At 40.1% G+C, this 15784-nt stretch overlaps 1 protein-coding gene across 3 annotated transcripts in view; it reads right to left on the reverse strand.

Moving 5' to 3' along the window:
- Window positions 1–5118: 5118 nt before the first annotated feature.
- bcl11aa (BCL11 transcription factor A a) overlaps window positions 5119–15784 on the reverse strand; it is a 183467-nt gene continuing 172801 nt past the window's right edge. Inside the window, exons 4-5 of one of the 3 annotated variants that reach the window (XR_010018937.1) lie at window positions 7437–7621; window positions 5119–6672 (exon numbers count right to left, since the gene is read on the reverse strand). Coding sequence is in view for 2 of the 3 variants with exons in the window: in XM_063055946.1 (XP_062912016.1) it covers window positions 7577–7621 (45 nt within the window). In the remaining variant the exon portion in view is untranslated. Of the gene's footprint in view, window positions 7622–15784 lie in introns of all 3 variants that reach the window. The other 2 variants (XM_063055947.1, XM_063055946.1) reach the window with 2 other exon arrangements.

Below are 15784 nucleotides of genomic sequence, written 5' to 3' on the forward strand. Positions count from 1 at the left end.
AGGAATTCTGCAGATGCTGGAAATTCAAGCAACACACATCAAGTTGCTGGTGAACGCAGCAGGCCAGGCAGCATTTCTAGGAAGAGGTACAGTCGATGTTTCGGGCCGAGACCCTTCGTCAGCTCTAACTGAAGGAAAAGCTAGTAAGAGATTTGAAAGTGGGAGGGGGAGGGGGAGATCCAAAATGATTGGAGAAGACAGGAGGGGGAGGGATGGAGCCAAGAGCAGGACAGGTGATTGGCAAAAGAGATAGGAGAGGATCATGGGACAGGAGGCCCAGGGAGAAGGAAAAGGGGGAGGGGGGGAAAACCCAGAGGATGGGCAAGGGGTATAGTCAGAAGGACAGAGGGAGAAAAAAGAGAGAGAGAGGAAGAATGTGTGTATATAAATAAATAACGGATGGGGTACGAAGGGGAGGTGGGGCATTAGCGGAAGTTAGAAAAGTCAATGTTCATGCCATCAGGGTGGAGGCTACCCAGACGGAATATGAGGTGTTGTTCCTCCAACCTGAGTGTGGCTTCATCTTTGCAGTAGAGGCTGTGGATAGACAGATCAGAATGAGAATGGGATGTGGAATTAAAATGTGTGGCCACTGGGAGATCCTGCTTTCTCTGGCGGACAGAGCTTAGATGCCGGATCTCCCAGTGGCCACACATTTTAGTTCCACATCCCATTCCCATTCTGATATGTCTATCCATGGCCTCCTCTACTGTAAAGATGAAGCCACACTCAGGTTGGAGGAACAACACCTCATATTCCGTCTGGGTAGCCTCCAACCTGATGGCATGAACATTGACTTCTCTAACTTCCGCTAATGCCCCACCTCCCCCTCGTACCCCATCCGTTATTTATTTATATACACACATTCTTTCTCTCTTTCTCCTTTTTCTCCCTCTGTCACTCTGACTATACCCCTTGCCCATCCTCTGGGTTCCCCCCCCCCTTTCCTTCTTCCTGGGCCTCCTGTCCCATGATCCTCTCATATCCCTTTTGCCAATCACCTGTCCAGCTCTTGGCTCCATCCCTCCCCCTCCTGTCTTTTCCTATCATTTTGGATCTCCCCCTCCCACTTTCAAATCTCTTACTAGCTCTTCCTTCAGTTAGTCCTGACGAAAGGTCTCGGCCCGAAACGTCGACTGTACCTCTTCCTAGAAATGCTGCCTGGCCTGCTGCATTCACCAGCAACTTTGATGTGTGTCCCTTCATGTTTAATTTGTTTTACTTGTGAATGCTGTTTATATTATGCCGCTGTCTTGCTGCTGTAGGTAAGTTTATCATTGCACCTGTGCATATGACAATGAATAGTCTTCAACCAACCTAGATAAAGAAAGTCTTTATTTATCTTAGTAACACACACAAAATGCTGGAGTAACTCAGCAGGCCAGGCAGCACCTATGGAAAATAGTACAGTCAACATTTCAGCCCGAAACATCATCTGTACTCTTTTCCATAGATGTTGCCTGGCCTGCTGAGTTCCTCCAGCATTTTGTGTATGTTGCTTGGATCTCCAGCATCTACAGATTTTCTGTTGTCTTCATTTATTTTAACCATGTTGTAAAACAAGCTTTGGTAATAGCAGCTGTGCTTAAAAAATACTAGATTGATCAAAAAGTACTTTGGTGTGTATGTGCATACTTCACATGAAAAAATCCATAAGCCATAAGATTTATGAACAGAATTAGGCCACTTGACCCATCAAGTCTACTCCACCATTTCATCATAGCTGAACCATTTCCCTCTCAGCCTCAATCTCCTGCCTTCTCCCCATAACACCTCATGTCCTGACTAACCTTGAATCTATCAACTTCTACCTTAAATCTGCCCGATGACAGCCTCCTTGGCCACCTGTGGTAATGAATTTCACAGTCTGCCTAAAGAAATTCCTCCTGATTCTGTTCTAAATGGACACCCCTCTATTCTGAGGCTGTGCCCTCTGGTCCCTACCATAGGAAACATCTTCTCCACATCTACTCTATAAGGCCTCTCAATATTCGATAGACTTCATTCTAATGAATTCCAGCAAGTCCATGTCTAGAGCCATCAACCAGTCCTTGTATGGTAATCCTTTCATTCCTGGAATCATTCTCGTGAACCTCCTCTAAACCCTCTTCAATGTCAGCACATCCTTACTTAGATCAGGGGCCACAACTGCTCAGAATACTCCAAGTGAGGACTCACCAGTGCCCTGGAAAACCTCAGCATTACATCCTTTCTATTCTAGTCCTCTTGAAATGAATGCTAACATTGCATTTGCTTTCCTCACCGTTGACTCAATCTGTAAATTAACCTTTAGGGAATCCTGCACAAGGACTCCCAAGTCCCTCTGCACCTCGGATCTTTAAATTTTCTTTCAAGTTAGAAAATAGTCCATACTTTAATTGCTTCTAACAAAGTGCACAAACTGTCTAAGTCCTTCTGCAGCCTCCTACTCCTCCACCTACGTTTGTATTGTTCACAAACCTGGCCACAAAGTCATCCATTCCGTCATCCAAATCATTGACATATAACATAAAAAGCCATCCCAACACAGACCTCTGTTGATCACCACTAGTCACTGGTAGCCAACCAGAAAAGGCTTCCTTTATTCCCACTCTTTACCTCCTGCCAATCAGCCAATGTTCTATCCATGCTAGTATCTTTCTTGTAGTACCATGGGCCCTTAACTTGTTAAGCAGCCTCATGTGCAGCATCTTGTTAAAGACCTTTGGAAAATCCAAGTACACAACATCCACCAATTCTCCTTTGTCTATCCTACTTGTTATTTCTTCAAAGAATTCCAACAGTTTTGTCAGGCAAGATTTTTCCTAAGGACCCTGGCAGAAATATTTAAAATGTCGCTGTCTACAGGTGAGGTGCCGGAGGACTGGAGAGTGGCTCATGTTGTTCCGTTGTTTAAAAAAGGATCGAAAAGTAATCCGGGAAATTATAGGCCGGTAAGTTTAACGTCGGTAGTAGGTAAGTTATTGGAGGGAGTACTAAGAGACAGAATCTACAAGCATTTGGATAGACAGGGACTTATTAGGGAGAGTCAACATGGCTTTGTGCGTGGTAGGTCATGTTTGACCAATCTATTGGAGTTTTTCGACGAGGTTACCAGGAAAGTGGATGAAGGGAAGGCAGTGGATATTGTCTACATGGACTTCAGTAAGGCCTTTGACAAGGTCCCGCATGGGAGGTTAGTTAGGAAAATTCAGTTGCTAGGTATACATGGAGAGGTGGTAAATTGGATTAGACATTGGCTCAATGGAAAAAACCAAAGAGTGGTGGTAGAGAATTGCTTCTCTGAGTGGAGACCTGTGACTAGTGGTGTGCCACAGGGATCAGTACTGGGTCCATTGTTATTTGTCATCTATATCAATGATCTAAATGATAATGTGGTAAATTGGATCAGCAAATTTGCTGATGATACAAAGATTGGAGGTGTAGTAGACAGTGAGGAAGGTTTTCAGAGCCTGCAGCAGGACTTGGACCAGCTGGAAAAATGGGATAAAAGATGGAGTTTAATACAGACAAGTGTGAGGTATTTTACGTTGGAAGGACAAACCAAGGTAGAACATACAGGGTTAATGGTAAGGCACTGAGGAGTGCAGTAGAACAGAGGGATCTGGGAATACAGATACAAAATTCCCTAAAAGTGGCGTCACAGGTAGATAGGGTCGTAAAGAGAGCTTTTGGTACATTGGCCTTTATTAATCAAAGTATTGAGTATAAGAGCTGGAATGTTATGATGAGGTTGTATAAGGCATTGGTGAGGCCGAATCTGGAGTATTGTGTTCAGTTTTGGTCGCCAAATTACAGGAAGGATATAAATAAGGTTGAAAGAGTGCAGAGAAGATTTACAAGGATGTTGCCGGGACTTGAGAAACTCAGTTACAGAGAAAGGTTGAATAGGTTGGGACTTTATTCCCTGGAGTGTAGAAGAATGAGGGGAGATTTGATAGAGGTATATAAAATTATGATGGGTATAGAGTGAATGCAAGCAGGCTTTTTCCACTGAGGCAAGGGGAGAAAAAAACCAGAGGACATGGGTTAAGGGTGAGGGGGGAAAAGTTTAAAGGGAATATTAGGGGGGGCTTCTTGACACAGAGAGTGGTGGGAGTATGGAATGAGCTGCCAGACGAGGTGGTAAATGCGGGTTCTTTTTTAACATTTAAGAATAAATTGGACAGATACATGGATGGGAGGTGTATGGAGGGATATGGTCCATGTGCAGGTCAGTGGGACTAGGCAGAAAATGGTTTGGCACAGCCAAGAAGGGCCAAAAGGCCTATTTCTATGCTGTAGTTTTTCTATGGTTTCTATGGAAACCACGTTGACATCCCATCACAAATCACTCCATCATCACTAATTCCAACCCTCTCCTCACCCATTGTTTCAGGTTGTAAAACAAACACTCTGATGTTTCTACACCTTAGCGTCCATTGTTCCAAACTTTATGAAGCACCAAAGAAACACTTTTGTTTTACATAAAGGGAATTATCAAAATATAAGTAATAAAGAAAAGTTGTTTGGCTCATCTCAGGGAACAGTTTAGTCAATAATACATTCTATCAATGAAACCAATTGCAGGGCTAACCCTTATTAACCTAAATTCCTTGCGTGATCATTTAGCACCTAAAAAGGTGATTTGGTAGTGCCTGAGGAGGGAGAAAATCCTCTGCTGTTCTCTGGGACTTGATGCAGTATTTTCCAGGTGCTTTAATAAAGTTTCTTCACGGGCTGAGCTGAAGATTCTTCATATGATACATTGTAACACCTTATAATCCAAATGCACGTTTAGGTTTCTGTTATTCCAGAAAAAAATATTAAATCTATTTAGTTTCACAGAACTCATTATAAAGGGAATTTAAGATGACGACATACCAAATTAATATAGTCCAAAATATGAAGCTGGTCCTCCTGTGGAATATAGAATATAATACTACACCAACTACACGATCATCTTAGGAACGAGTTATTGTCTTAAGTGATACATGCCCTTAACACTTTGTATTTTAACTTTCTCATTCCAGATACTAAAACCAAATCAAATTTCAAATAATCACTAAACACATTAATTATAATACAACAAAAAAAATTTATTGAAAGGAATACAAAATACATGTTTCTGAATCCAGGGTGACTTGCTGAAATAGAATACATTTCATAGCAGCATATATACACTGTCAGTACAATGTCTGGTTACAGCATTGTAAAAGGTTGACAAGGTGCTTAGTATTCTCATAACAAGCTCAAATGATTGTTCAGAAAGATTAAAGAATTGTCATTTTTTTAAAAAAACTGACTTTACAAGTTTATTTCTATGACCCTTTAAAATGGAGAGAAATGTGTTTTATTTTTACATTTAGGACATAAAACAAGGAATTCTAATAAATTTTGACTGTACTTACAATCATAGCAACACCAGCAATACCAGAGCATGCTGTAAGTAGTGTCCTTTTCATTCTGTTATAGTAACAGAATATGTCTTTCTCAGTTAATGAGCTGCCAATTCTGGTGTCATCTACAAAATGTAAAAATCTGTACATACAGAAGATCCCATACAGATGCAACTTTGAGACCAGCGTATTCCCGATAAACGGAATTTGTTCCCAAACATCAGTTCTGATTGTAACCATCAGTAATAGTGCAGTTAGACCTGTCACAGCTGAACTTGATTCTAATCCATTGCACAGTGCAGGACTCAACTGCGTTTATCTCTCTGCAAAGGAGAAAAATTGCACCAAGCAAACTCTGTTTAATAAATATGGATAGGCATCTGAGATGGTACCCCATTGCCTGATAAGTGGTAAAATGTGGACTAATTCCCGGGAATCTTCACATGACAAGTAGTAAGCAATGACGGAAAGGTGCATGCTGTTGAGGGACAGAACATTAGCAGAACAGTCCCTCTGGGCACATGGAAGAACCTTCTTGCTGGCCATTTGCAGAGTGAAATTAATGGAGTCTTGGCAATAGGCCACCTGCCCATTCATTCACTTTGCACAGTGCAAGGCAGAACCCAGAGGTGCAAACTAGGCTGAATATAGGGGCAGCAAAAAAATGATTCACAAATATTCCCTTGAATTATGCATAGGATTTTTGTTTGCCAGTAATGAAATGATTGGAATCTTACTAACAAGACCCCTTTTCTTAAAATAAAATCACACTAATTTTTGAAATTTGTAATTTTGCTTTGTTTCGATAGTGTATACTGATACCATTGGAGAACAGTTTGGAGAAGTTACCAATCCTAATGGTCTGTTGGGATTGAATATAGCGCAGGCAGCTGATGCCAAGGTAGTCCTCACTAATGGTGTTAATTGTGCTCCAACACACAGTCAAAATCAGTAAATAATCCAAGACCGCTCTTCATGATGCCATCAGGACCAAATACTTAAATAATTTGCAGTCAAAAAATTAATAGAAGTAGCCAAAGAAGAATAAACAGGCAAACAATCGTAGTCCTATGTAATGGGTTGATGATGAGACAGTCTCACTGGCATCACTCAATGCATTCATTAATTTTGTTTAAAGAAAAAGAATAATCTGTCTCATTATCAAGAACACTGTAAAAGTTTGATTTCTGGCCAACAGGAAGGGCACAGTGACCCAACTACAATCCTAAAGAGGCCAATTAAGAAGAATAGAAAATGAGTTGTCAGGAATTTCCAACTTGCAAGCCAAAAATACCTGAAAGGTAAAAAAAAAGAAACCAAATTTGCTTGGCAGTGCTGAAAAAGAGTGACAGGTGTGAGTGCATGGCAATCATTTCAACAACAATTTGATTAATGAGTTTACCCATAAAAACCAAGCTGCTCTAAGCAGTTACTAGAAATTCTCACCTTCCCCTCCTCCTGCAGATTAGCCACGCCCCTTTAAGGTTTTGGGTGGGGAATTTGTGTTTGTTTTTTAAATGCATATATATTTGACACTGATTGTAATTTAGCCTTTCACCCTACATAAATGCATTATCCTGTTTATGTGGAATGTCTTTATTTATTTTCATTGATCTGACACGCAAGTTCAATCAAAATTGCTCTCAGACATCAGGCATTATTGTATGTTCCTGCTTTCATTTCCTTCTAGCCATTCCAGTGCAGTCCCATACTCAAATCTCCATAAGAATCTGAAAATCCTACAGAATCCTATTAAATCCTATAAGGCAATAAAAAACCTCCAAAATTCCCACAGGATCCTATAGGTTATTAAACAGGATTTCCTTAGGGAATAATTTAATGGGATTCTAACTACTGACTAGTGGAAATGTCTTACTGCATTGCACAGTTTTAAATGTTACATATGAAAATTCTATAGAAAAAAAACAGTGCATTGCACAGAGAAATTCTACGGAAAAAGTGCCTTACCAGAGAGCGTCTTTATATCAAATATTTAAATGTTTTAAGTTATGAATCTCATACTTTTCAAGCACTAGCTTTAGAAAAAAATTACATTACTTCGTTTCCCTTCAAAAGGGAGAATGTCCACGTAGATTCCATCGGTTGGAACTTTGTTGATGGTGCTCCAGTCTCACCTTGCTGAGCGGCTGAGGCAACCTCTGTCTGTTTTTACTCCAGTGGACCTGTCCAGCTGGGTTTCACTGTGGCTGTAATTGAGACAGATAATAGCCGTAATACCTCACCTATAAGGATAAGATTTGGTGAATTAATAGACAAATACAAATCGAAGAAGAAATTTGAAATCCAGAGATTTCAGGAACAGTTAAATAAAATGAATGTTTGCAAACTGGATGTTCATCATTCACAGGGACAATGCAGCTTGGTTTGCCAAACCTCCAGGATTTCCCTGCAGTTTAACAAGAGTTAAAAACTGATCTGGAGGCTATCAAGGCAAATAATCAGTGGGGCATTCAAAATTGCACCTCAGGTAAAAAAAATAATTGGGCACTGTTCGTTAAAAGTTACAAAACCATGCTGGACTTGGACAAAGGATACTCAGAAGCCAGAAATTACCCAGTCAGTTGATGAAGAACTAATTAGTTTGGAAAGCAAGTGTGCTGCCAGGTGGAGCTGTCTGTGACCATTAGTGAGTTGTAAGGTCAAAGTCAGACACTTCAGGAATACAACTATCCAGAGCCGATGACCTTTTGATATCACAGCCATATAGATGTACAGCACAAAAATGGTCCCTTCAGCTTGCCTTTTTCAACCATTTTGCCCACAGCTTCCAATCAAAAAAGCATCTTTTCCCACCACCCTCCTTCCCCTATCCCCACGCAAATTTCAGATCCAATTAGCCAGTCTGTATTGGATTCCATGTGTCATAACTTTCTGGATCAGCATACAATACAGAAATTGTCAAATGCCCTGTTCAAGTCCATATACTGCCATGTCATCATCGGACTTAGTTACCACCTCAAAAACTCAAGCAATTAGGATTTCCCTTGCACGAAACATTGCCACTTTCCCTCATCAGCCACTGCCTTTCAAAATATTCACAAATCTTATCCCTTGGAAATTCCTCCAATAATTTCTCTACTACAGCCATAAGGCTCACTAGCCTGTTGTTACCTGGAACTAATTTAGCTATCCTCTAATCTTCTGGTACCTTACCAGAAGATGCAATAATCTCCCTCAGGGCCCCAGATATTTACCTTCCTTGCTTCCATAGCATTTTGGGATTTATCAATCCTAAGGCATTCCATGACACCTAATGCCCCTTCCCTAATACTGACGTGCACCAGACGATCAATATACACTTTCCATGAACTAACTTCCCTGTCCTTCTCCTAGGTGAATACAGAATCACTGCATTTATTCTGGATCCTCCCCACATCTTGTGGCACCACACACATTACCTCCTTTGTTCCTAAATGGACCCACTATTTCTCTGGGTACCCTTTTTTACTTAGTATAATAATATACTGTTTTTGGATTAATATTAATTTTACTTCCAATTATACTTCATAGCCTCTCTGTCGTCCTAATTTCTTTCTTAAATTCTCACTTACACGCTCAATATCCTCGATTCCAGTTATCTATAACTGCTGTATGCTTCCAAACCTTCAATATCCTTTGTCATCTGAGGTTTCCCAATCATACCATCTCTGCCCTTCATTTTACCAAAACATGCTGGCCTTGAATTCCTGCAAAATCTCTTTTAAGATTCCCACTTATCAGCTGTCATTTTACCTATATGCATTTGCTCCCAATCTTCTTTCGCCTAATCCTTTCTTATGCTATTAAGACAAGCCTTCTCCCAAATTAGGATCTTAACTTGAGGACCAGGCTTAACTCTTTCCTTAACTACTTTGAAACTTCAGAATTATGATCACTGTTCCCAAAGTGTTCACCCACTGGCATTTGTACTACCTGCCCAGTCTCATCTAGTTATCTAGATATCATCTCCAAAAACTCTCTTGGATGTACTTACAAATTCCACTCCATCAATGCCCCTTGCACCAAGGCAATCCCCAGTCAATATTAAGAAAGTTAAGATCTTCCACTACTGTAACCCTATTGCTCTTGCATCTTTCTGCATTGGAACTTCTGCAAACGCTGAGGCATCCTGTTCAGAAAACTCTTGGGAAGTGTCAACAGGTACAAAAAAATGCAGCTCCACTCAACATTCAGGTTAGAGAAAAGATTTTCAGGAGTTTTGCCAGTCTAACCTATTGCTGTAGCCAACTTCTGACCTGCAATGTTAACAGCTAACTTTACTGCACAAAATCAGTTGTAATGAATGAAAACAGTTTATATTTTAAGAAGATTTCATGATTAGTGTGCCACCCTATCTGACTCAGTCACTTCTATAAGCAAACACAGTTCCAACAAATGAAACAATAATTGGGGATGATTGTATTTCTTTTCACCTAAACCTAAATAAATCAAGAAAAGACGAATTGTCTTGTAGTATGCACTTAAATACCAATGATTCAGTTTGTGGTTGATCACATTATGATCTTCTTAACTCCCAATAATTAAGCTACAAACTGAGTTTCAAAGAATGAGAACTCAAAATGAACATCAGTTGTGTGAGTGGATTCACACAACTGTCACATCATCAGCTCTGGCCATCTCACACCTTACTGTCTGACTTTACTTTTAAATGGTATCTCAGTCAGGCTATACACTCTTCTTAGTACAACAAGAGCTTCTACACATGCACATCTTCCCACTTAGCTGTTCTTTTTTTAATCCAGTAATTGACTTCCACTGTCTTTTTAAGTTAATAGCACAGTTAAATATTACAAATCAAATCTGCAAAAATATTACAAAAATATTACAAAATGCATGAGTGCAAAAAATGAGAAAAAAGGAATACTATAAACTTAATAGCTTGATACAACAGAAGAAAAAATATCTATTCCTACTCAGAAATCACACTTCTCTACCTGGCAACAATCTACAATTAATCCAAACAGAAAATAACTCCTGAGTTACAGAAAGTTGTAAAGTTACTCGGCTCCATCATGAGTACTAGCCTCCACTGTATTCAAGACATCTTCAAGAAGTGGTGCATCAGAAAGGCAGCATCCATTATTAAGAACCCCCATCACCCAGGGCATACCCTCTTCTCACTGTTATCTTCAGGAAGGAGGTTCAGAATCCTGAAAGTACACACTCAGTGATTCAGGAACAGCTTCTTCCCCTCTCCCATCCGATTCCTATACAGATATTAAACCCATGAACACTACCTCACTTTTTTATATTATTTGTTTTTGCAGTATTTTTAATTTAATTAGTTAATATACATATATATACTTACTGTAATTGATTTCCTTATTCTTCTCTATATTATCATGTATTGCATTGTACTGTTGCCGCTGAGTTAACAGATTTTACAATATACTGTACGCCAGTGTTATTAAGCCTGATTCTGATTCTGATTCAGTTGTATTTACCCGAGATGATCTTTAGACCACCCAATTACACCGTTACTGAGTGTGCTTATTTCCATGTCAGTGATACGTCTCACTCCACTTCTGCCTCAGTTCATCTGATATTAAAGCCTTTGTATCCTTGATAGAATCCAAAACCACAAGTCACCATTTAAAAATAAGAGGATGGCCTTTTAAGACAGGGAATATTCATTCTCTATATATTCTCCCTGTTGAAACCCTCACAGCATTATATATTTCAAGGAAATTCCTTCTCACTCTTCTAGATGTCAGGCCGACTCCCCAACCTTTCCTCACATGACAACCTGACCTCTCCATGTGCTTTTTTTTTGCATAAGGGGATCACAAGAGGTGGAAGCAATCTTGAATGTTTTATTTTAAGAGAGAGGGTAAGCAAAGGGATGAAAGGTTACCGAAATTTGGTGGGAATGAGGAGGTGAGGTTACAATCAAATCAGCTTATTGAATAGTAGACACAAATCAAGAGTTCATATGGTCCATCCCTGTTCCTAATTCATATTCTCATATGTTTGCTGGCATGATAGCAAACAACATGTCCACTACAGACTTAACCTCAGTACATCATCACAACTTTCTTCTTAACCTTTCTCTTCAAAAGCAGACATCACATCTCTGGGCCTTTACTCACTAGAGTTTAGAAGAAAGAGGGAGAATCTCATTGAAACCTACTTAATATTGAAAAAGCTTAGATGGAGTGGGTATAGAGATGTTTTCAATAGTGGGAAAAACTAGGACTAGAGGGCACAGCCTCAGAAGAGAAGAACGTACTTTAGAACAGAGATGAGAAGGAATTTCTTTAGGCAGTGGGTGAATATGTGGAATTCATTGCCTGAAACAACTGTGAGGCCAAATCGTTGGGTATATTTAAAATGGAGGTTGATAGGTTCTTGACTATAGACAGCGTCAAAGGTTATGGGGAAAAGGTTGGATAATAAGGTCGAGAGGGAAAATAAATCAGCTTTGATCAAGTGGCAGAGCGGTCTTCATGGGCCAATCTCACATATATCTTATGGTCTCATGGGATTGGTACTAATGAGAAATTGTTGAATAATTTCATGTGAGAACCAGTGTTACTCGAACTTCTATTACTGAGCAGCAGTACACAGGTAACATCTCCATATGTTCGATAGCAAATTCACTTCACAGTCCAAAAGAATGGGCCTACATTAAATCTTTGCTAAACAAAGATCATCTACAAACCTACTGCCATTCCATGACAATAAAGATCCACAAATAAGTCCCAGTAAAATGTGAACTATTTCCCATATTATACGACTCACCTGTTTTACAAGGCAGGCACCTCTAGAACGGAAGTACAGGCATTGAACATCTAAATTAATGTAGTTGAAAATGAAAACCTAAAACTTAGAACTGAACTCGTGGTCTGCTGGGGAGGTTTTGGCCTTCCTGAACACATCTGAGGTATAGACTGCTGAAGGCAAGAACTAACATTGTTTCTGCAAAATCCTCCAAATCCATTGGCAGATAAGTGAACTAGTCTCAGTCGTCCCACCACCTCCACCAATCCCAACATCAAAGCCCTGATTACCCTCTGTCAGCAACAGACTCCTGCAACAAGCACTTTCAAAGAGCAGCGTAAGGGTTCGAGGATGTCTTCAAAGTCTCCTTGAGAAAATGTAATATTGTCCCCAACTAAGCAGCACATGACTACTCTAAATGGAGAAGAAGCAATAGGGATAGTAGTTACTATTTCAAATCCTATTAGGACCACACAGAAACCCATTGTAAACATCAGAAGAAATGTACCAGCTCAGAAAGCGTTCACCTGCCTACTTTGTCAGGCATCTCCTGCACCACCCCCAGCAAAGTTTGCAGATCCAATATTGACTTCAAAAGCTCCCGCAAAAACCACAATGGAAAAAACCATAATGGAAGAAAGTCTTTAGGGACTGACTCTCAGAAGAAGCTGTATAATAACAACAAACAAGCTGACGAAAGAACTCAACGTGTCAGGCAGCATCTGTAGAGGCAAAGGGATCATCGATGTTTTGGGTCATTTGGGTCATGATGCAGGGTCTCAATCCAGAGTATCGCCAATCCCATCCCACCTCCCCACCCCTCCCCCCACACTACCACAGATACAGCCTAACCTGCTGAGTTCCTCCATTAGCTTGCATGTTGCTTCAGATCCCAGCATCTGCACTAGTTTAGTGCTGGAAACCAAATACAACTTTCATTCCTTCTATCTTTCAGTATTTTGTGGAAGGTAGGAAATCGCACCCGGCTCTATTTCCCTTGCAATAGTTTTCAAATGTTATCGTTCCATCTTTCATTAGGTTTTGGATACTATTTTTAAAGTTCTCTCAGACTATTTCACTTTCAGCTTTCCATGCAGTTGTGCAATCCTTTTCTCAACCCATACTATACCCTTACTTATGAAACTGTAATGTGCACCCAGAACCTTGAAGCAGGTTTGTGGGGGAACCAACAGACCAAATACTGCATTGAATATCCACACAAAATGGTGTTGGAGCCACCATCAATGTATTTTTTGCATCTAATGACAGAATAGCATAAAAAATTATTTCAGTAAGACACTCTATTAACACAACATAAAATTTCGTAGCTAATGAAGGGAGCTGAGCATGATAACTAGGAGTAGGGTTCAGTACTGCTGAGCTTAGTTTCGGCCAGTTTGCTCAATCCCTACATCTCATTGCTGGTAAGTGAGATTTGGCTCTGTGCTATTAACACTGCCTGACTTTGTCAATGCCTTTAGAGGTTGGGAAAATGGCCAGTGCCTGGGTTTTCCATGACCACTGTTTGGAACTCAGTGACACCCTGCACAGTTGCGAGGTTTGACATTTCTCACTATTTAGGATGAATGTGAATGACTATATTAGAGAGGATGTCAGTGAACATGAAGCTCCAGTGCAATAACAACAACTCACATTTATGTGGCATTTTCAGTTGAGTAAAGCACCTCCAAAGGGAAAAATAAAGATATTCAGCAAAGCAGGGGAGAGTCAGGAAATAAAGAAAGGAAGGTTAAAGAGGAGGGGAGTTCCAACAATGTTTTGAAGATAAGGAGAGAAGAAATACAGTACAGGGACTGAGGACCTAAAGTGTACAATCAAGTTAGAGAAGACTGGAAAGAGAGAAGACATATACTTATCAAATCTGAGAGAGTTGATGGGAACATACAGAGCACAAGATAGGATTGATGTGCGATTTGTGTAAGTGCAGCATGGACTCAGTGGAACAAAGGGCCTATTCCCATGTTTCTTGACCCTGCATCTCCATCACAAGTTTAAAGTTCAAGTTCAAAGTAAATTTATTATCAGAGTACATATACGTTACCATATACAACCCTGAGATTTTTTTACATGCAGACATACACAGTAAATCCAAAAAAAAACACAACAGAATCAATGAGAGACTGCACCCAATCGGACAGATGACAACCAATATGCAAAAGACAACAAAATGTGCAAAACACAAATGAAAATAATAATAATAAACAAATAAGCAATAAATATTAAGAATGTGAGATGAAGAGTCCTTGAAAGCGAGCTGAAGTCAGGGCTTATTGCAATTGAGAGACAGGTTTCTGAATTCAGTGCATTGGGGAAAACAGTACAGACTGACAAGACAGGAAAAACAGGACAGTAAGTCTCGGCTGAGGAATGTCAGAGCTGAAGTTTCTGTAAGATGGAGGCTGAGATGTTATTTGAGCAGCAGGAAATCTGGAGGTGATAAAATGAGGATATAGGTCTCGTGGTGGGAATAAAGTGTGGAGGTGGAAATGATAAAGTGACCCTGGTGATGGACATGAAATAGATGGGTTGAAGTGGAGTTGAATGCCAAACAGAGAAACAAGCATCAGAGTAAATGGGGCTCGAGGGGGAGGCAACAGAGTGGAGTTTCCTTTGCCCACATCTTGACAAAAGCCAATCAGAATGGAGCTGAAGTTATAGGAAAAAGAGTTGGATGCTATCAACAAACATGCAAAAGCATGTAACCATCGTCCAGAGTTGAGGCCCTTGGGAGACGTGATGGTAAGAAAAACAATGAAAAGAAAAACTTTATGGAATTCTGAGCACTTCAAACATTGAACACAGTACACAGAAAGGTCAAGATTTGAAGAGCAGGGAAGGATAAAGTATTTATGCGTTCAACCTAACACCACACTCACCCTGCATAATAACCATCACCATCTTCACTCACTTAATACAATCCAATTCATTATAATCTGAAGTGATGGTAACAGCCTGTTCAGACACTGATGGAAGAGCTGGATGAAAGCTCTGCAGTCAGCTGAAGGTAGTGGTGGATCACTGCTCTTTTCACCTCATCATTTTAGATGCATTTTAATAAAATATCTAATTTCAGTCTCACTGGAAACTCTGTTACTTTTGCAGGCTTCATGCAACATTTACAGCTTCTACATTTTTCCTTAATTGGCTTTAAGACTGGCAGAGAAAGGGGCCAGTTCATGTTCAGAGAATGGAGTGGGTAGGAGGAAGGAAAAGGAGGAAAAGAAAGACTTGTTATGTAAAGTTTAGTGATTCAGGAAAGGCCCCATATGTCAACTGCATTTCCTTTCTGATTACCGTTTAATTAGTTTCTACAATTGAAAGCACTGTTTCTCAAGGACATACATGTAGATGATTGTGCCATCTGCCTGTAACATGGTTCTCAAGAATTTCAATTAGCTGCTTTATTTCTTTCTCCAAACAAGAAACCAGAAACTGAGCCCCACCCTTCTGCTGTCTCTTCTATTATTCTCCATTAAAATATAAGTGGCAAGTTTTTGTACGCCACAACTAATGGACTATTCTATTTTGTAGCTGACATTGTTTGCCGTGCCTCCCACAGGCCACCAGACAAAATGCTTTTTAACCTTTGAAGACCAGTGTGGTGAAAATGCTTTCAGAACTGCCGTCTCTCAGCTCACGCTTGT

The sequence above is a fragment of the Mobula hypostoma genome, chromosome 8 (assembly GCF_963921235.1).
Source record: "Mobula hypostoma chromosome 8, sMobHyp1.1, whole genome shotgun sequence".
Lineage (NCBI taxonomy): Eukaryota > Metazoa > Chordata > Chondrichthyes > Myliobatiformes > Myliobatidae > Mobula > Mobula hypostoma.